At 42.4% G+C, this 23,024-nt stretch overlaps 1 protein-coding gene across 3 annotated transcripts in view; it reads left to right on the top strand.

Annotated features, from left to right (window-relative positions):
* MRPS6 (mitochondrial ribosomal protein S6) overlaps positions 1-22,727 on the top strand; it is a 72,924-nt gene extending 50,197 nt beyond the window's left edge. For 2 of the 3 annotated variants that reach the window (XM_074970333.1, XM_074970315.1), the window contains exons 2-3: positions 9,015-9,154; positions 22,124-22,727. In XM_074970333.1, coding sequence (XP_074826434.1) covers positions 9,015-9,154; positions 22,124-22,304 — 321 coding nt within the window. In that variant the 3' untranslated portion in view covers positions 22,305-22,727. The remainder of the gene's footprint in view (positions 1-9,014; positions 9,155-22,123) is intronic. The other variant, XM_074970324.1, reaches the window with a different exon arrangement.
* The last annotated feature ends 297 nt before the right edge of the window (positions 22,728-23,024 follow it).

Below are 23,024 nucleotides of genomic sequence, written 5' to 3'. Positions count from 1 at the left end.
CGAAACCGGGCGAGTAGGCGACATCAGCGCGGTGATGAGAGTGATGAGGACATGGACACAGACTTCTCTCAAAGCACGGGCCCTGGCAATGTGGGCATCATGGTGCTAATGGGGCAGGTTCGTGCGATGGAATGCCGATTCTGGGCCTGGGAAACAAGCACAGACTGGTGGGACCGCATAGTGTTGCAGGTCTGGGACGATTCCCAGTGGCTGCGAAACTTTCGCATGCGTAAGGGCACTTTCATGGAACTTTGTGACTTGCTTTCCCCTGCCCCTGAGTGGCGATAGCCCTCTGGAAGCTTGCAAACGTCAGACAGCTGCCGGTCAGTCAGGAATCAATTTGGAGTGGGCAAATCTACTGCGGGGGCTGCTGTGATGCAAGTAGCCAGCGCAATCAAAGATCTGCTGATATTAAGGGTAGTGAGTCTGGGAAATGTACAGGTCATAGTGGATGACTTTGCTGCAATGGGATTCCTTAACTGTGGTGGGGCGATAGACAGAACCCATATCCCTATCTTGGCACCGGAGCACCAAGCCGGCAAGTACATAAACCGCAAAGGGTACTTTTCAGTAGTGCTGCAAGCAGTGGTGGATCACAAGGGACGTTTCACCAACATCAACGTGGGATGGCTGGGAAAGGTACATGATGCTCTCAACTTCAGGAACTCTGGTCTGTTTCAAAAGATGCAGGAAGGACTTTCTTCCCAGACCAGAAAATAACTGTTGGGGATGTTGAAATGCCTATAGTTATCCTTGGGGACCCAGCCTGACCCTTAATGCCATGGCTCATGAAGCCATAAACAGGCAGCCTGGACAGTAGTCAGGAGCTGTTTAACTACAGTCTGAGCAAGTGCAGAATGATGGTAGGATGTGCATTTGGATGTTTAAAAGCGCGCTGGTGCAGTTTACTGACTCGCTTAGACCTCAGTGAAACCAATATTCCCATTGTTATTACTGCTTGCTGTGCGCTCTACAATATCTGTGAAAGTAAGGGGGAGACATTTATGGCGGGGTGGGAGGTTGAAGCAAATCGCCTGGCCACCGGTTACGCACAGCCAGACACCGGGGTGGTTAGAAGAGCACAGGAGGGAGCGCTGCGCATCAGAGAAGCTTTGAAAACCAGTTTCATGACTGGCCAGGCTATGGTGTGACAGTTCTGTTTGTTTCTCCTTGATGAAACCCCCTCCCCTCCTTGGTTCACTCTACTTCCCTGTAAGCTAACCACCCTCCCCTCCCCCCTTTGATCACCGCTTGCAGAGGCAATAAAGTCATTGTTGCTTCACATTCATGCATTCTTTATTAATTCATCACACAAATAGGGGGATAACTGCCAAGGTACCCCGGGGGTGGGGGGGGGGAGGAAGGAAGGACAAGGCCACACTGCACTTTAAAACTTAAAAACTTAAAAAATTTAAAACTTTATTGAATGCCAGCCTTCTGTTGCTTGGGCAATCCTCTGGGGTGGAGTGGCTGGGTGGCCAGAGGCCCCCTCACTGCATTCTTGGGCGTCTGGGTGAGGAGGCTATGGAACTTGGGGAGGAGGGCGGTTGGTTACACAGGGGCTGTAGCGGCGGTCTGTATTCCAGCTGCCTTTCCTGCAGCTCAGCCATACGCTGGAGCATATTAGTTTGATCCTCCAGCAGCCTCAGCATTGAATCCTGCCTCCTCTCATCATGCTGCCGCCACCTCTCATCTTCAGCCCGCCACCTCTTCTCGAATTCATGTTGTGCTTTCCTGCACTCTGACATTGTCTGCCTCTACGCATTCGTCTGTGCTCTGTCAGTGTGGGAGGACAGCATGAGGTCAGAGAACATTTCATTGCGACTGTGTTTTTTTCGCCTTCTAATCTTCGCTAGCCTCTGGGAAGGAGAAGATACTGTGATCCTTGAAACACATGCAGCTAGTGGAGAAAAAAAAAAGGACTGGTATTTAAAAAGACACGTTTTATAGAACAATGGGTACACTCTTTCACGGTAAACCTTGCTGTTAACATTACATACATAGCACATGTGCTTTCATTACAAGGTCGTATTTTGCCTCCCCCCACCGCGTGGCTAACCCCTCCCCTCTCTCCCCACTATATGGCTAACAGTGGGGAACATTTCTGTTCAGCCACAGGCAAACAGCCCAGCAGGAACGGGCACCTCTGAATGTTCCCTTAAGAAAAGCACCCTATTTCAACCAGGTGACCATGAATGATATCACTCTCCTGAGGATAACACAGAGATAAAGAACGGATGTTGTTTGAACGTCAACAAACATACAGTGCAATGCTTTGTTCTGCAGTGATTCCCAACTACGTGCTACTGGCCTGGTGTGGTAAAGTGTCCTACCATGGTGGACGGAATAAGGCTGCCCTCCCCAGAAACCTTTTGCAGAGGTGTTGGGAGTACATCCAGGAGAGCTTTATGGAGATGTCCCTGGAGGATTTCCGCTCCATCCTCAGACAAATTAACAGACTTTTCCAGTAGCTGTACTGGCTGCGAATGCCAGAGCAAATTAATCATTAAACATGCTTGCTTTTAAACCATGTATACTATTTAAAAAGGTACACTCACCAGAGGTCCCTTCTCCGCCTGGCGGGTCCGGGAGGCAGCCTTGGGTGGATTCGGGGGGTACTGGGTCCAGGGTGAGAAACAGTTCCTGGCTGTCAGGAAAACCGGTTTCTCCGCTTGCTTGCTGTGAGCTATCTTCAACCTCCTCCTCCTCCTCATCTTCCTCGTCTCCAAAACCTGCTTCCGTGTTGCCTCCCACTCCATTGACTGAGTCAAAGCACAGGGTTGGGGAGTGCTGGCTGCACCCCCTAGAATGGCATGCAGCTCATCATAGAAGTGGCATGTTTGGGGCTCTGACCCGGAGCGGCCATTTGCCTCTCTGGTTTTCTGGTAGGCTTGCCTCAGCTCCTTAAGTTTCACACGGCATTGCTTCGGGTCCCTGTTATGGCCTCTGTCCTTCATGCCCTGGGAGATTTTGACAAAGGTTTTGGCATTTCGAAAACTGGAATGGCGTTCTGATAGCACGGATTTGTCTCCACATACAGCGATCAGATCCTGTACCTCCCGTTCGGTCCACGCTGGAGCTCTTTGGCGATTCTGGGACTCCATCATGATCACCTCTGCTGATGAGCTCTGCACTCACCTGCAGCTTGCCATGCTGGCCAAACAGGAAATGAGATTCAAAAGTTCGTGGGCCTTTTCCTGTCTACCTGGCCAGTGCATCTGAGTTGAGAGCGCTGTCCAGAGCGGTCACAATGGAGCACTCTGGGATAGCTCCAGGAGGCCAATACTGTCGAATTGCATCCACAGTACCCCAAATTTGACCCGGCAAGGCTGATTTCAGCGCTAATCCCCTTGTTGGGGGTGGAGTAAAGAAATCTATTTTAAGTGTCCTTTAAGGTTTAAAAAAAAAAAAAAAAAAAAAAGGAGCTTCGTCATGTGGACAGGTGCAGGGTTAAATCAATTTAACGCTGCTAAATTCGACCTCAACTCCTAGTGTAGACCAGGCCTAAGTAAAGTATCTATGCAGGGTTGCTTTATAATTGTTTTAAAAGGCATCCTGATTCAGATGAACTTGGTTGCTCAGATACTACAGTGTTAGGGGTCATATAAGAACTTGTACAGAGTTTGGGCCAGATTCCCTGGTCTACTAAAGCCACTTTATGCCATATAAGTAATGTAAAATGGCTAGAGATAGGTGGTGAATTCTCCTTGCATATGGAAACTTCACTAGTGAAGGCAGCTCTGTCCCCTTCTGTGGCAGTGGCCCTCCTGACCTTATGGATGTGAAGGTGTGTGTTCTGGAAGGGCATGGAGGAGCAGACCTTTTCTATGCTTGATCTTCTACTGTTATTATGAACTTTACTCCAGTGATGGAAGTTTGAATAGGCTCCCTGAGGCTGCAACTCTGCACTATGGCCAAGCAGAACTTGTTTTTGTTTTTACTTTTACCTAGTCCCTGGAATTATTATGAAGGGCTCTATTCTAGCTCCAGGTTTCTTCTAGAGATCATGGTTTTAGTGGGGAATTCAATATCTTAGAAACAATAGGCTCATTTGCCAGTATAATAGTACAGAAATATCTGGCTTGATTCATCAATATTAAGGAAGACTGAAATTCAGTGGAGCTAATCAATCACAATGTGCCAAATTCAACCCTCAAGTGACTTGTATTTGGCTCAAAATCTGCAATGCATGTCATGTAAATTGTTAAAAAACCCTTACTTGAATGACTCATACACAATTTAGGACTCACTTATTGTTTAACTGTACTGTTAAAGTCTTTTAACAGAGAGGAGATGGTGGGTGGTCAGTGTACTGTATTGTGAGTCAGGAGAGCAGGGTTCCATTCCCAGTTCTCCCACTGTGATGTTGCACATGTCAGCTGACTACTTTGTCTCTGTTTCCCCAGCTGTAAAAGGGGAATAAAGCCCTTTGAAATCTGCAGATGAAAAGTAATACATATGAGATATTTCTATGATTCCCAAACAAAAAACTGCACTAATGGGCTTTTGTTCTTAATTAATAAAAGACTTACAAAATTAACCTTTTAGAATACTACACTCAGACCATTAATGCAGTAAAGTAGAAAAATCCTCCTGGACAAAATCTCACTTCAGACCTAATCCTGCAAGATGATCTGCACAGGCAGACCATTACATCTGTGCAGAGCCTTAGTGGCTTCAACTTGGAGCACTGTTGATGTCAGTTGACATCTGTAGGGGGCTGACAGTAGGTTTGGGGTGTTAAATACCATAGTGATAGGTGCTATACAAATGTTAGTAAATGCACATAGCTACTTTGAAGTTCAGAATATTGGATTTCCTAGCACCAATAAGTTAAATATGGTGAGTGCACAGTATTGTACAATGAAGTTAGGAAAGTCTAACTTCTAAGGAATGGCATAATTGCTGAAAGGGCCATTTCAGGCAATTATACCCAGTTCAATGCAGCTACCTAAACCTATCAGGTAGGTCCGTAGCAACTAGGACAACTAAGCCACGAGGTCCAAATCAGACTGAAACCAAAATTTGAAATATTGACATTTCCTGCAAAGCAAAAATTCTGAGTTTTGCCCATCTGCTATCAGGTGATAGTGCTCTCTGTGTATGTACTTCTCCAGGAATCCCAGTGCTAGACAGACTTTTCCATGTGGGTTACAAAGACCACCTTGTGGCATATATTTTCACAGTTTAAACACGGCAGTTGTGTCAAATAAAGCACTTGGTGACCATTTTAAATATGTATTTTGAGAATCTTTAAAGATATTTTTCTCCATTTTTAAAAAAAGCTGCATTGAACATAATATTAATTTGCTTAGCTGAACTGTAGGTGAATTATTGTAAAATGACAGTGATTGGATTAACATTTCTCACAGAAGAATAAAGATTTTCCTCTATAATAACCTGTAATCTCTCCGGGCCCAATAACTTGCTTAAATATCTTGAACTCTTCCTTTTCTAATAGCTAATATAGGATATATTTATTATTCATCTGAGAAATTATACTTGTAGTATATCGATTTTACATACTTACAATTTAAAAATTATTCTTGTAATACATTGTCTTGATTGCAAAATAGAGCTAGTTTTAACAGCTCTAAGATACTCACATGCCATGTAGAATTATATTACAGTACGTAGTTTTACTTGTATATGTAAACTCCTATAATGACCTGTCAAACACTTTTTATTTACTTTTACAATAAACTGATCCAATATTCACAAAGCATTAAACCATTGTCCTCTGTAACCCCTTTCCCTTTCAAATAAAATCCCACAGAAAAGAGTCTAAGGCTATGTTTACATTGGTAACGCTACAGCAGCACAAATGCTCCACCGTAGTGTTTCATTGTAGACACTGCCTATGCTGATGGGAGGGATTCTCCTGTTGGTGGAGTTAATCCACCTCCCTGAAAGATGCTAGCTAGGTCAATGGAAGAACTTAGTACGATCTACATGGGGACTTAGGTTGGCTTAACTATGTCACCCTTGGGTGTGGCTTATGTGACCAACATAGTTAAACCAACCTTATTTTCTAGTGTAGACCAGGTTGTATTCAGGTAAGTTTGTGCAGCTCTCTGAATTGCAAATATACCACAGTGAGGCATGGCTGGATGGGAATGAAATTGGTAAGTGGGCCCTACAACTCCTGCTCAGGTCACTGAGCCACAAGACATTGTCCCTCAGCCCCAGTCATACCCACAGGGCTGATATCCTTCATATCCTGTGTGTCCCTCTCCTTCCTTAGCACTGGCAGCATAGCTGGCTCACATGCCATGCTGCTATAGACACCCTTAATGTTGTCCCCATTAAATTTGGAGGTGGAGCGGATGTTATAGCTGAAGAGGGGGGAGTTTATGCTGATGGATGTGCTCTATATGAAGTGGAACATACCATGTAACATGGGTACTCCTTGACTCTGTCCGTCACTTTCTCTCCTGTCAGCTATGCCCATAGATTTCCCACTCTATGTGGATCCTGTGATCTGCCCATCATTCCCACTTTGGAGTCCTGAGCTAACACAGGCTTTGAGTTGTGAGGGAACAAAGGGAGGGTCATGGTTGCATCACTCTTTATGTCCTCTTATGGGGGCACGAGGAGGCACAGAGTGCATTTGCTGCCCTGCCACACACTGCTACACAAAAAATGCTGAGCTTGCATGCATGGGGCACATGGGCACCTACTGTGAGATCCACATTCACTGCCACATCTCAAAGGGTTGCTGTTGGGTTACTAACTGTTTAACAATAGGAACAAAGCATTTTGAAAAAAGGATTTTAAAACCGTCTACATGCATGTCTTCTTACCTAAAGGCTTACCAACCCGACAGTAGCATAGGCAGGTCTAGTTTCTTCAAACACTCCAGCAGGTCCTGGGTGTCATTCCAGGGGTGCTGGAACAGTTTTTATAGTGGGGGTACTGAGAGTCATTGTAAGCCCTGTATATAATGGAAGCCACTTCAAGCCAGGGGGTGCTGCAGCACCCCCTACACCCCTAGTTGCAGCACCTATGTGTCATTCTGCTTTTGCCAAACAGTTCCCCAACAACTTCCTTCTCTCTGGAGAATGAGTCCTTCTAACCCAGCCAGAGTTCCTTTGTTCTTGTCAGTTCCCAGGCTTTTGGCACTGCTAGTCCAAGCAAGCTCTGTAGATATGGTACATGTCTATGCTGCATTTGCGTGTCTGGTAAAACCAGAGGGGAAACTCTCCCCTATAAGATAACCTATAGCCTAGGACAGTGGTTCTCACACTTTTGTACTGATGACCCCTTTCACAAAGCAAGCCTCTGAGTGTGACCCCCCCCTCCCTTATAAATTAAAAACACTTTTAAAAAATATATTTAACACCATTATAAATGCTTGAGGCAAAGCGGGCTTTGGGGTGGAGGCTGATAGCTCGTGACTTCCCATGTAATAACCTTGTGACCCCATGAGGGGTCCTAACCCCCAGGTTGAAAACCCCTGGCCTAGGGCAATGTGCACTGAGCTGCAAGCCAGGAGAGCATGAATTCTAGTAACAGCTCTTTCACTGACTGCTGTTAATATTTCTGGTTACCTTATTGTTGTTAACCAAGGCTTCAGATTCCTACCTCAGAGGGAGGTAACTAATATTCACTCATTTTACAGATAAGGTAAGTGAGGAATTGCACAAGGTCACTTCAGGCTGGGAGGGAATGCTGAGACTGTCACAGTGATATGTTTACTTAAATTCTAACCATTTTAAAATTTTGCTAACTATATTTCATAACTTTCTTATTTCCAGCTCTTGCCATTACATCAAGCAAGTGAGCACAGGAATATGTTTTAATGTGAGATGTTATAAGTATCTGTACAGCATATTTTTTATAATTCTGTTGGATATTATAGCTACTTACAGTCTCCGTTTTCCCTTCTCCATATGGGATTTGTTTCCCCACAGTACTTCCTCTTCTCACATCAGCATCTAGAAACACTGTATTAACAATGTGGTTGTGGTTCTTGAGATTGCCTGTCAACATCACTTAGTGTGTCATAAATAGTAGGATGAATGTGTTGTTCCCTGGGAATGCTGATAATCCTCCTTACCAAGTTCCAACAATCTTGAAGACACACAACTGAAACATTTATTTTAGCTTTTCTATAAATAAAGATGAAATAAAGTAATGGTGAAGGGTGAGTGTTGAACTGGTCTAAAACTATAAACCAGCCTTGATATGTGCTAAGAAAGAAACTGTTCAGTCTTTGGCAGTGTGTCCATTCCTCAGATCAGTACAATTACTTGTTAGGAGCAGAATTCATTTATACATTGTCCTTTTCAGTTCCTTATTTCATAAATAAAGCCAAACTTTTGCTCAAATTCCAAACATTTATAAAGTCAATGAAATATTTTACCATGAATCTAAACAAGGCTCCATGTTCTTTTTACACATACGTAATTGAAATGACCATGTAAAATAAGTCTCTAGCTAATCAGTGGTATCTGCAATCAGCCAAACTTTGGCTGATTCCCTTTGTACGCTTTTTATTTGATTTTTTCATTATGGTGAGCAACACCATAAATTATGCCAGTTATTGGACTGAGAAATTGTTGTTAATGCACTGATTTATTTATTGTGTTAGTGGTCCATGGAAATCTGATTAGAGCCTTAAAACCACTGGGGCTGATTCACTGTTCCCCTGAACCTCTTGTATTTATTTATACCAGTACAAACAGCATGCAAAATGATTCCAAATCAGTGGACTGATATAAATGGCCATACAAGGTGCAGGGCAGACGTGAATCAGGCCCATTGACTGTTTTGGCTCTTTTCCCATTGATAGAGCCTGATTTTGCATCATCGAGTTCAATGGTAGCAGAGTCAAGGCTACAGTTTCAAAATTTCAGTTTTTATATTTGAGTAAGATGTCAATTCATGTTTCCTCATTGGCTTGTTGTGTTGCTAATTTGCCGCCTCTAACAGTTGAACCAGGTAACTATATTAATTGATTCTAATTAATTTAGAACCATATCTGAGTGTGTTTCTTTTTTCTCTTTTTGAAGCCTGAGATGGCTGCTGCACTGAAGCGCACAATAGAGGCTTTGATGGAGAGAGGAGCAGTTGTGAGGAACTTGGAAAACCTGGGAGAAAGATCACTGCCATATAAAATCTCCAAGCATAATCAAGATCACAGAAGAGGAGGGTATGGTCTATATCAGATCCCTTAAAATCCCTTCAGTCTCTTAAAATGTAAACATTTATGGTGGCTGGTTTGGTCTTTTCTGTGGGTATCAGTTCAAATATGTAGGAGATGGGTAACCCGAGTAAGTATCCTATGACTATTGGCATATAACTTGTAAAGCACTATGAGTTCTAAGTATTTTTATCTTGTGCGAGTTAGTTTTTATTGTAAGTCCATCAACCATAGTGCTGCAAATAGTCTTGTTTCAAGTGTCTAAACAAGCTGTATTCTGATGGTGTGTCTATGCTGCAGTTAAAAACCCTCGACTGACCCATGCCAGCTGACTTGGGCTTGTGGGGCTCGGGCTGTTTAATTGCAGTGCAGATGTCTGGGCTCATGCTGGAGCCCAGACTCTAGGACCATGCTAGGTGGGAGGGTCCCAGAGCTCGGGCTGCAACCCGTGTCCCAGCGTCTACACTGCAGTTAAACAGACCCTTAGTTCAAGCCCCGTGAGCCTAAGTCAACTGGCACAGGACAGCCGTGGATGTCTGACTGCCGTGTAGACAAACCCTGAGAGATATCTTCCACAGTAAAGACTGTGCTTCTTCCTGGATGCGTAATTTTTTTCCCAGAAGCCAGTGATAGGACTTCAACAACAACAGGATCTATTGACTGTAAATGAAATGCCAATACTAATTGGTGGTAGTGATTTTTTTTTTTTTTTTATTCTAACATGTCTGAACTGTTAGCTGCCATATGTGCCCTGTAAGACATACTTGTTTCCATAATGCTATTTTTTATTAAAGAGGACTGTCTGTCTGCATAATTTGAGGGAAGTATAATAATGACTCGATTATTTTGGGGATAATTTTTGCAGAATGCATTTATGTGATATACTGCATTATTATGTCGAATATAAACTCTCTTCCTGGATGCAGTGAGAATGTAATGAAGATTTCATCCTTTTGATTGCTTAACCCTGTGCTTTGCTGCTGTTAAACTATTTGAGACTACCTCTGATATGGATGCTGCTTCTCTGAAAGGATTGAGAAATGTTGCTAGGCAACGAGTATTACATAGTGGCTGCATACAGTACTCAAAATAACAATTAGATACATTTTTCTTAATATTTTTCCCATAAATATGTGAAATTTGATGGCCAGCCAATATGCAAACTAACCTTTGGATAGGCTGGGTACATGCAAAGGGAAAATCACGTACACTTTGAAAGATGCATGTTTAAGCTGCATAGCCTTTCTCAACTTCTTTCCCCACGTTTGACTCACAAATTCAGTCCCACTTCAGAAGACCTTTTTATTCTCCTGTGTAAAGTCAGAGAGGTGATCTCTGCCAGTTTGAGGAGGAGAAACAAAACCAGCAAACAATTCCTCCTCTCCCCCACTCAAACAAAACCTTGAAACCTCCATGAGGTGCATATTGCTAACCAAAGCAACAGCGCTGTATGACCATCATCTTCCTCCTCCCTTCCTTCTTGGTGTTTGTAATTATCACGCACTGGCGCATTGCCTAATCCTGCAAGCGACTTAGTCCAGTGTTTAGTCTCATTGTCTAAACATGAAAGTAACTGTCCAGAGGATCTAGCAAATAAATTGTGGCCTCTTCAGCTCTGGGGCTGCATTTTCTGTCACTTGCCATGCAATGTTTCTGGCGCTATATACAATTTCACACAAACAGCTATATTAAAAGAACATTGAAATTGCAAAGTCAAGCACCTAGAAGTAAGGAAATGACAGAATTACATTTGCCTGTGCAACCTTAATTTGTCTCCTGTCTCATTCAGTGCACAGGATGGACAGTGAACACTGAATGAGCAACTATTCAGTGTTTTAAGTTTTATTCCCATTGTTCAATATATGGCCGCAGACCTGATTTACTGCACACTATCCAAACCGTTCTCTGAATGCAGAATTATTAATTTCCTTGTGGGTTTTCCCTATGGCACTCAACACTGTAGTATTTGAATGTTTCACAAATATTAATTTATCTTCACTCATCTCACAGGATGTTGTGGATGGTATTATCCCCTTTTTACAAATGAGGAACTGAAACACAGATAGATTTAAGGTCAAAAGTATCTACTAATTTTGGGTGTCCAATTTGAGATGCCTAGGACCTGACTTTCAGGGTATTTGCATTATATATTCAAGCACAGCTCCCATTGACCTCAGTTGGAACTGTGAGCGCTCAACACTTCTGCAGATCAGATCCCAGGGTCAAGTCAGGCTTCCAAAAAAATGAGGAACACACGATTAGGGACCACCTGTGAAAAAGTTTGGTTCAAGTGACAAGCCCACCACGACATAGGAATTCTGTGGCAGAGGTAGGGATAGAATCCAACTCTCCCGGGCACCGTTCAGTTGTCTTAACCATGAGATTTCCCGTTCTCTTCCTGCAATCCCCTGGTTCATTCATTACACACCTTTCAACTTCTGCAACAAATGAGTCAGGGGTCCTAATAAACAGCAGCCTCCTTTACTGCACAACCCAGATTCATCCCTAGAGCAGGTCCATTCTGTGCACTGAATGAGGCAGGGGTCCTGTGATATATGATCATGTAATTAAAGACTATCATAATGCATAGGCATATAAGCACAAGGAGGGACAAATTAAGGATGCACAGCAACCATAGAAGTTATCTACATGATGAGAGAGTGTGCTGCAAGCCAGGGTAAGTGCGCTGCACTAGTGTGCCACATTCGAGTTTTGGCCATGGGCCTTGCTACTGTGCACTAGAAGTTCCATAGTGCGTTTTGCTCCTTACCCCAGTCTAACCCCTTCCTAGTTGCTTGTCCCATTCTCCTTGCCCAGTTATGCCTCCTCACCCAAGCTGTTTGCTAGATCTGTCTTCCCCCTCTCCTCTGCTCCTGTTCCTCTCCCCCCCCCACTGGTTCCTAGCCCCAGTCTCCTTGTCTAACCAACTCTGTCTTTCCCCCCATGAGCCAACCTGCTCATCCTTCTCACTTGTGTCACCAGCTCCCAGGGCCAGTCTCCCTTTCCCCACCCAGCTCCAAGGCCCAGTCTCCCTGCCCAGCTAGTCCCAGTCTCAATTTCTGCCTGTCTCGCCCATCCTCTAGTCCTAGTAGTCTTGTCCCAATCTACTCCTTTCCCTCTTCCCTGTCTGGCTTTTGTCTCCTCTGCATTAGAGTCAGACTGTTTACTCCTCCATGCTGCGTGGATGCCAGCAGTGGGGATATTGAGCACACAAGGAGAGACAGGCTCCCTGCCCTCAATTCGAGTACCCAGCTCTTCACCCATGTGGTCCTGAACTGGAGCATGCTCAGTGGGGCTGGTACATGTGCAGTCACATGCAGGAGCTGTGAGAGGCTCCAGCATGCTCAGTGAGGATGGAATCATCAGAGATTTTAGCTGTTGTACTCTAAGAAGTCTCTACTGAGCCGGTGCAAATGACAGTTTTTCAGACTTATAACTTGGCCTCACTTGCGTGGATTTCATGGCAAAAGGCACATCCCTGCCAAATTCAAGTCCCTGCTCCAAAGCATGGGAGGCTAGAGCTGTTCAGAGAGAGGTTTCAAGAATTTTTTAACATGGACAAAACAACATATTTTTTTTCTTGGTCTTGTTAGAAGTGTCTGAATGGTTTTAGCTGAAATAAAATAAATAAATAGCACAAACACCCTCAACTTGAGGCAGACACTGAGCATGTAAAATTTCAGCCCAAACGGTTTAAGTTTGGCAAGGTTGTGAGCAACTTAAAACAGGGTCTGTACAGTGAGTAGTGTTAGGCAACCTTAATAACAGGCAGTGCTGTTCAAGCTGTGCCTATAATAAGCGGGAGTGTGTCCCTGGATGTCCCCATGTGCTGTGATTGTTCTTCTGTAGCAGATAGAGCTGTGCTGCAGTACTCATTTGTGGTGGATTATTGATGTGCCATCAGATATTTTCTGTGTTTAAGACCTTAGGTAACTCAGGTAATTAAGCAAATTCTAGGAATAGGAAATAAAAGCCAGTTCTTTATTCACCTTTTAAAATCACTTTGTTCCCTCCCTACAACGCTTGTAAAGGTATTTAATTGTTTTATTTAAAATGGTACATAGCGTGAAAACCACAGTAGTTTATCAAAATATTACAGTGAGCTAAATCTACATCCAGCAACCTGTCTTTTATTAAAAAATCTTAAATTAATCTTCCCTTTAATAGGCACTTTTTGAATGCTGTTTAACTCTTCTGTCTCATTAACTTGGTTTTAAGTGTCACAGCTCCATCTATCATTCTGCCAAAGCTGTTTATGAAGGAAACTAAAAGGCTACTATGAGTGGTGTAGGTCAGTGCTACTCAAAGTGGTGGTCTGTGGACCGGTGCCGGTCCATGAGCCATCGACTGCCGGTCTGGGCGCACATTGGAAAAAAAAATTGCCGGTCCCCCACATCAGATAGCTTGAGAAGCATTGGTGTAGGTGGTATTATGTCTAGTAAGAAGAGACGGATAGGACAGAATTCTGAATCTTTCGAAGCCTTGCGTGGCGGTTTTATGTGACTCTTAGTAAAGCTAACTGTTCAATTGATTGCTTCCCTTTGTTTCCAGATGCTTGTGGGCTTGGGATGTATGCTGAATCCACTAACCTTTGGCCTCCTGGCTGGTAAACAGTGTGAGAACTCCGACAGTAAAACATTCATAGTGTAGGCCACATTTTAGCAGAGATTTTCCATGGGAAACAGTCTCCTCCCAGTGACCATCATATGAACCACCTGCCTTCCAGTTCTAGAGACATAACGTCCCTGTGCCAGCTACGGGGAGTGTTTACATGAAAAAGTAACATGAGGAAATTATATAATGGGTTTTCGCTTGTCTCGAGTATTTTTTTTTTTCTAGTAGGGTAAAACAGTAATTATACTGTCTGCTTTTGCTCTTTGCTTCAGCTCCCCCTCCTACCCATTTTGTTTTTCTCAATTGGAAATATTGTAGAGAGCCAGCACAGGACGACCCTGCCAGCTCTTAACAATCCCACCAAAAAGTGCTCTATGGTCCACAGACCATAGTTGGAGCCCTCTCTGTTTTACTGAATATTCTTTTTCCATCTAGTTAATTACATTTTAAAATACAGGTAAAATACTCATGTGCAATATATAATAAAGCTGGGTTTGACTGAGAAACATGGCACAAAATCATACACTATAATATACATGACAAGCAGCTAAGGTACTTAGCCAGGTTAATGTAATGCCTTTACTAAATGGAGAGGAGTCAAACAGGAAAATATTTATTCAGAGGTTAATTGTAGGGCAGTTGTTTGTTGTGTGGATCCATAGTGCTACCATGCCACTCTTCAGAGAATGCTGTTGGTATATGAGGGGCAAACGAGTATTTTAAGAATACCCAGGGGCGTTGCCAGGTAATGGGAATTTTACAGCCAACTGATCTCTACTTATTTCAATGTTTTGCTTTTTCCAAAGCCCATAAGGGATTTAGACACACAATTGCCATTAAACTTAATGGAAGTTGGGTGTCTAAATCCCCTAGGCAGCTTTGAAGATCTCAGCAGAAGTGTAAAGTTACCTTGATCTTAGTAAGCAAACTGTATTTACTGTGAAGGAGTATATTGATGGTGGGGGCAACACTTGAACTGGTACAAATTCAGGGCTGTGTCTTCCTCTTAAATTTACCTCTGTGCAATCTGCTGTGTCCTTGAAAAACATCTCTTGTGCAAACATTGTAGCAGTAATAGTTTTCCCAGGAACTTGGGTGGTGTTCACCTTTATGTTTCAGGGTATAACTGAGCTTTTAAGTTTAAGTAATGGTGAGAAGATAGCTAGCAATTCATATTAGTGTATATTTTGAGAGCTAGATGTATAAAATGTATCCTGAACAGAAAAACAGCTCTTTTGTAGCCCATGTGGTGGGTGAAATATTGCTTATCTTTCCTAAATACCATTTCTTAAATTTAGGAATAGTTGCAGCTTTCTGTATTCCTTTTTGTTTTTAATCATATAACTTTCTAATCACTTACAGTATCTGACCTTTATGATAAAGATATGTCATTGGGGGGCCAAAATTATTCATAAGGTGAAATCCTGGCTTCATCGAAGACCATGGGACTTCTGCATTGACTTCAATAGGAACAAAATTTCACACTCAATACCTGTAATTTCTAGTACTGTATGTTTTCCCCCTAATGTTTGGTGGGTTTTTTTTAGGCAAATTATGGCTTTTTAAAAAAAGAATTAAAATTTGCTTGTCCAAAGGATAAACATCAGCTCTGAACTGCTGGAAGCATGTGAGCTCTTAGTACGCTTTAAACATTACAAAAACTATAAATTTCTATGTGCGTGTTGGGGTAAATTTAGGAAAAAATTCGACTAAATCATTGCTGTATTGGTGTTTTAACGTAAAACTGGAGGACACTACTAATATTTAAACCTGTGGTATTGTTTATGCTAGAGAGCCAGTACATGTTGATTTGAGCACAGGAATAGGAGCCAGGAATCCAGAGTTTTAGAATTCTGCCTCTGACCCTGTATCTCTCTGTGTCCTAGAGAAGGTCAGATTTGTTAGTAGAGATGTTTTTTGTGAAACAGCACTGAACATTTTAAATTCAGTTTATCGCTGTGTATCAGAAAGGTTGGGTCCAAAAAAGATCTTGCCTCACCCACCATGTTTGTTTGTTTTTTCTATAATCTGTTTGGAATTCAGTAGCTTTCTTAGCTCTGTCCACATACTCTCTGTAGAATTCATTTCATTTATTTGTGCCTTCCGCTGCAAACCAAGCATAATTTTGGTTATTCATAATAGATACCATGTGCCATTTGCCAGCTTTTTTCACCTTGTTGTTTTCCTCCTTCTCAGGTTTAATTTTGAAAAGGTAGCAGTCCTCATTTATTTGCCCACATGCCACTCAATCTTTTTTTGTTTTGATGTTTATTCCTACATGTCTCATCAGCCTATTTGTTTTCTGACACAGCAAATTCAGATCTTGCTTTTCTTGCTATATTGGCGCTCAGATACCATGGTTATGATTGGGTATAAGAAATGGAATCGAACACCTAATAGAACCCAGGACTAGAAGTCAGGAAACTTAGGTTGTATTTCTTGCTCTGCTGTTGATTCACTGTGTGACACTGGGAATATCATATGGACTGCCTTCTGGGAAGAGGATTTCAGCTTGAATAGCTCACCTGAGCTTTGGGGAGCTCCTTATAGTGGATCTGCTCCATAGCTGTTACTCCAGCCTCCCGAAGTAGTGTGACTAGCCTCTCTACCCCCTAGCATCCCCTCTTCTGTGGAGGAAGGACTACAGGATACACACAGCAGTGGGTGGCTCTGTCCCCTCCTCAGGGGATAGGATTTGCTCCTTTCATATCTCTGTACCTCAATTTCCCAATGTGTAAACTGGGGATAATTCCTCAGAGGAGTGTTTTAACAATTTTAATGTTCTTGAAGTGGCTCAGATATTAGAAGCATTATTGTGCAAATGCCAGGTAGTGTGTTGTTCACGGTTTCCTGCTTCTGAGTACTATGTATTTTGAGGCTAGGTGCTGTCCTTGTACAACTTATTTTTAAACAGGCAGCTTATTACAGAACAGTATTTCCATTTGAGAGAGAGGGGTTGAATCCTTATTCACTAACCCATACCATCTGGATGTAATTTTATTTATTCTGATTTATAAGAGTAAAAATAATGAGTGTCCATCAGAATTCTCTGGGAGCCTTTACAATGTTTAAAATCCAGAGTGACAAAAAACAAACCTATAATGTGACCACAGGCCTCAGTGGGGTGCTAATGCTAACGTCTAACAATGGTATTTCAAATGTCAAAATTAACTATTTCACTTAGGTTAGTTTTGGCAGAAACATCCAGTAACTCTCATTATAACGTCACCCCTCTTGTCCTCCACTCTGAATCCTGATGGACACTCCCACCTACCTGTAGATTAGAGCCTGCACTCTCTCCGACCCCCTCAACCTCTCCATTACGGAAGCTTACTTAGGGCATGCCACGGCAGCGCTTTAACATGGCTGTGTAGTTGCAGCGTTCGGGGGGGTGTTTTTTCACACCCCTGAGCGAGAAAGTTGCAGCACTGTAAAGTGTCAGTGTAGACAAGCCCCTAGATTTAAAGCTCCTAAAGAAAAGAGGAGTCCTAAAGCATGAGGGCTAACCATATCTAACATTCTCTCCTTTGCAGCATGTGGAAACTTTTTTGGGTAGCTAACCAGATTGCTGACCACTCAACCTCTTTCAGTTCTTCCCTTTCTCTCGGCTCTCAATCACAGTACACTAGGCTGAGAGCTATGTCCCAAGAAGATTTAAAAGCAAGCTTTGATCTAGGAGCTTCTCATGTGTCATCTAAGTCAAAGTACCCATTTGAAAACAGAGATGTGGGTAATTTTTGGGCTAAAGGTTGAAATAATTCTTGGCCTGGATATATAAGAAATGAAATCTCGCTACTTTAAGGTGCAAAAGGAGACCCCCTTCCTTTGATAGCACTGACATTTCAGCAGATAAAGGTTCTGCTGTCCTGTATTTAAATTACCCTTCTATTTACCGTAGAACAGGGTTACAAAAATAACTGGTCTCACAGTGAATCAGAGTGGAATTTTCCTGTCTTTCTCCCTGATGACTTTGCTAACTCCTAGAGAGTTGAAACTCCATTTTCCAGCTGTGCGTGCAAAAAGAGACTGTTTATCTCCTATATTCCTTGTTATCATCCTCTCAGCCTTGCTGGGGTTTTATTTTGGTCACCTGACAAAGAGTAGCTGCAATATTTGTGTGTCTGTTCACAGCTGACTGCTTTAAACGAAGAAAAACTTGAGGCTGCTGTGTGCACGATTGAACTGTAGGTTTAAATACCTACATCTGTATTCAGATACACATCTCTGACTAGCTACCTTTGTCTTTATGGGCAGGGTTCCAGATCAGCTTGTGAATCGCAGCAGCCTAACATGGTTTTGTTTTGTTTTTTTGTTTAAGCATAATTAAATTAATGGAAACAAAAGGCAAAAAGACTTGTTATCCCCCCCCCCCCCCCCCCCCCCGTTTATAGATCAGAGCAATTACTGCTTTCTTACGCTGAAGGAAGGATGGTTGGTATTGTTTCTAAACTGCATTCTCCCAACTGCTGCATTTTTGTGTCTTCAGCTAAAATATCTACTCCGGGAAAAAGACACAGACGTGCTGGAGCAGCTCATCCTTCCCATCCCCCACTTCTCCTTCGTTTATCAACAGTGCGTCAGTGGAAATTTCCACTGTCTGCTTATGTGTGAGAGACCACAAAGCAGTAAACCTGCCTTTGGAAGAAAAGCTATTGCAGTTTTAGGAGCACAGTAAAAAGCAGCACACAACTTGCATTTAGAAATGGGATGAAATTCTGTAAAAGCAAAGCCAAAATAGCATGGAAAAGTGAGGCGGTTCATGAATGAATGTTGTTGCTAACTGCTAAAGAGCATGCAAACCTTGATGTAGTACATTCCTTTCCTTTTTGGTTGGAACTATGAAAGGATTTCAGGGTCCTACATCTTTGCTGTGGTAGTCAATATCTTAACTGAAAATAGGATTTTCCTTCCTTGGCCATGCACATCCTTTGGGAAACGTTAGAGTTGTAATTTATTCCACTATTGTTAGGCTTTACCCATTGTTTTTTTTATATAAAGTCTAAAGTATGTGACTTCTCTTACTCACTGGAGATAAGACAGTATTAAGACATTTCTGTTTTTCCAAATGTATTGGGCCCAATCCTGCTCCCCATTGAAGTCCCTGAGACTTTGCAATTAGGCCTCATTGTAGCATTCATGAGAGGAGTAGTTTCACATAACTAGTCCTATTGAAGTCATGGGGTGTAAATTGTCATAGTTCCAGCTGACCTCATGCACTGAGGATCTGCCCCAAGGGGACTAGTTGCTTCAGTACAGACTACAGGATTGGGTCCGTTAAGTAGTATCATGGGAGATTTTGCCATTCAAGCCTAATACAGGGAACTTCAGTACTTTAATTTAGTTTTCCAAATTGCAGCACTTCTGCTACAAAAGATTTAGTGTCCATTGCTGCACATTCATTTAGGGGCTGGGAATGCTCAGTTAAGGAAATCCTCCTTTATTGTTTTCTCCTTGTGTGCAGCATTCACCTCTGTGCAGCAGGCCAGCGTAAGACCTTTGCACCACTTGTGTCCCACCTTTACCCTTAAAAGTGACATATAGGATATGTCTACACTGCAGCAGGGAGTGAGCATCCCAGCACAAGTAGACAGACTTGTGTTGGCTCTGCTCGAGCTAGCATGCTAGCCGTAACAGTGCGGACAATGCAACACGCAGCTACTTGAGTCCAAGGCTGCCCGAACCCCAGGGTCCAAGCTCAGGTGACTACCCCAAACCACTTACCTGCACTGCAACCTCCAAACTGCTATTTTTAGCGCACTCGCTTGAGCAGAGCTAACATGCCTCTATCTACCTGGGCTGGGAGGTTCGCTCCCAGCTGCAGTGTAGGCAGACACATAGGCTTTGTGCTGCCGCTCCGTAGTGGGGGAATTTTGTTCTCTTTCTGTGTGTCATACCTGTTGATGCTCATGGGACTTCCTCTCGCAGGTATTTAGATTGGAGGAGTTTGTTTTCCTCATATGTCATAATATGGAAAACATAAAGAACTTTTTGTTGTTGACACATTCTCTGCACTCTGTATTCTGATGTATGTGTAGGCCCAGTTTCTCATCTTGGGTGCCTGGCACTTGTTGCATAGCTCAGCATTTTTGTGAGTGTGCTGTGATGCATTGTATGCACCTGAAATTAGATTACATTAGAATCTGGCCCTTACTGTGGGGAAAAAATACTACATGTCAGATATAATTTCCAAGTAAAACTAACTGGTACACTTGGCCTCTGCTTGTTTTGCGTATGGATTGTTCTGGGTTTTATGTAGGGCCCTACCAAATTCACAGTCCATTTTGGTCAATTTCACAGTCATAGGATTTTAAAAATAGTAAATGTCATCATTTCAGCTATTTAAATCTGAAATTTCATGGTGTTGTAATTGTAAGGGTCCTGACCAAGAAAGAAGGGGTGTGTGTGTGTGTGTGTGTGGGGGGGGGGGGTCACAAGGTTATTGTAGTGGGGGTTGTGGTACTGCTACCCTTGCTTCCGTGCTGCTGCTGGGCGACCCAGAGAGCAGTGACTGCTGGCCAGGATCCCAGCTCTGAAGGCAGAGCTGCTGCCAGCAGCAGTGCAAAGATAAGGATGGCCTGGTGTGGTACTGCCACCCTTACCTCTGCGCTGCTGCCTGCAGAGCTGGGTCCACAGTCAGCGACTGCCGCTCTCCAGCCACTCAACTCTGAAGGCAGCAGCGCAGAGGTAAGGGTGGCATGGCATGGTATGGTATTGCTGGTGGGGTGCTGCCTTCAGAGCTGGGTGCCCACCCAACAGCCACTGCTCTCTGGCTGCCCAGCTCTGAAGGCAGCAAAGTAGTAAGGGTGGAAATACTGTAACCCCCCTACGATAACCTTGCAAACCCCCCCCTCCCCCCCCGCAACTCCCTTTTGGGCTAGAACCCCCAATTTGAGAAATGCCGGTCTCTCCCATGAAATCTGTATATAGAGTAAAAAGCACACAAAAGACCAGATTTCACGGTGGGAGACCAGATTTCACAGTCCGTGACGTGTTTTTCATGGCCGTAAATTTGGTAGGGCCCTAATTATATGTGAAGAAAATATGGTTCCCCTTTGTGGCTGACTCGTTTTTGCATTCTACTGAGGTATACTTCAGAGAGAGCAGTTGTCTTTACTCACATAGCTTTAATAAATGCAACTGTACAGAAGTTTTAAAACAAAAAGCTAAATGGGAATTATTGTGCGGTCTACTGTGTCTTTAATGAATGCTGCAGTTGGAAACTGGCTACTCACTGTAATCATCTAATCTTTAATAGGACTTCTGAGAGACAGATGAGACTTCCTTTGTACTGTACTGTAGTTACCAAAAACAAACTGATGGATTAAAAATCTCCACAACTACAAGTTTATTTACAATGCCAAATTGCCATCTATTTCTTATCTTTCAACATGAATATGATGGCTGCAGTAAAATCACTCAAAATATGCAAGAGCCGTGGACCTCGCTCTCTGAAAAAATTTGAGGATATGGGAATTGTCTGAGGATTTATTTCTGAACACTGAAATACAATATCCAGTTGTAGTCTCTCCTCCAAAATGGGACTAGCATATGTTTGGAAGAGCAATAGACCTTACCATTCGCTCTATCCCACTGGAGTTTAAAAAGATTCCTTCAAAATGAAAAGTGAATTAATAGAACAAGATCCAACGCGTGAGTTACTTGACTTAATGAGTGACTGCAGAAGTGACATAGGGGCCTTAAATAGAAATGGAGTGTCCTCAGTTTTCAGAAGTTAAAACATGTCACTAATGAATACATGCTCGTTCGGGCTAGCTCCAGCTCGCTCGCTCTCCTCCCTCCCTACTTCCTGCTGCTATTTTAAACTTCCACTCAGTTATAAAGTAGTATTGGGATGGACGAAATATTGCCCATATGATATATTTAAACTTTAGATGTTTGACACTGACATCTGTTCGTAAGTCCATTCTCCACATGGCAAGGATCCCTGAGGAGAAATGCATTGAATTCAAGGAGGGAAAGTGTACAGTTTGTTTAACTCAAATAAATATGCAACTTCTAAATGGTGTGAAAAATACTATGTATGTAAATGTATGGAGTAAGTAGAGGCAGACCCCTGATTCCAGTTTGAGTGCACAAACAAGAAATGGTGCCCTGTGAATAGGAAAGATGCCCACTTCCATTGTTTTTGGTTGTGTAGCTCCATATAAATTGACTTACCTGTGTTTTAAATCCATAATGTTACTGAGCTTTGTTTTAAAAAAGTTCAAAAAACAAAATATAAGGTATTCCTCGTAGATAATTTGGAGTTTGATTTTACAATTCCAACAGAATGATGGTATGAATAAAAGCTTTTGCAGTGCATATATCTTATTTGATTGTATCTGTGTGTGTTTTCCATTACAGGTATTTTTTGGTAGACTTTGATGGCCCACCTACGATTGTTTCAACGATGATGGACCATTTAGGACGTGATGTTGATGTAATTAGACCTACTTTTTTAAAGCATCCAGTATCAAAGACAGAAGAATGTGGTGGCATAATCCCAGTCAACTATGAAGATAAACTATATACTAAGAAAAAATGAGTATCCAAAAGATCATATCTGAAACCTTTTTATTTTAGCCCTGCTTTCGGATACAACTGTGGTCATAATTTTTGTCTACGTACAGAGTCATTTATTGTAGTCATATGGCATCTGGAGTTAATCTAATCTTTAGCTTTCTTTTTTGTTGTAAATTAAATAGTTAATTTGTATTCTTATGTTAATAGTTGATGACTAGTCTGAAAATTGATTTGCTTTCCTCGTAAAGCATTACATCTGATGAAGTTCTGTCTACCCATCAGGAGACTAAAAATAGCAATTTTTTTTTCAGTAAAATTACTTCAGACTTTTTGTACACAGTAGATTAAGAAAGCTCTGTTCGACAATGTATACTGTATAGCGGTATGATTTTTTTTTATTTTAAACAAGATAATAAAGGTGATTTGAAATAAGCTTTGTTTATTGTTGAAGACTATAAAAGGTGCAGGGAAATGTTACACTTCTACCCTGCCATAAGGCATTCTAACCTACTCTTCTGAATATAATCACAGGGGGCTAGTCTAAGTACAAATAAACACTCTCTATGGAAGAAGGTAGATACTTCCAGATGGCAGTTCCGACAATGACAGGACTAGTGTGAGCAGAAAAATGCAAGATATTGTCCTTTGTTTTACTATAAGATGGAGCCACCTGACATTTTACATTTAGAAACATTTCAAACAAAATAGACTAATTTTTTGGCTTTCCCCTATTCCTGTACTA

The sequence above is a fragment of the Natator depressus genome, chromosome 1, assembly GCF_965152275.1.
Source record: "Natator depressus isolate rNatDep1 chromosome 1, rNatDep2.hap1, whole genome shotgun sequence".
Classification (NCBI taxonomy): Eukaryota; Metazoa; Chordata; order Testudines; family Cheloniidae; genus Natator; species Natator depressus.
This window is presented reverse-complemented; position numbering and strand designations above follow the sequence as displayed.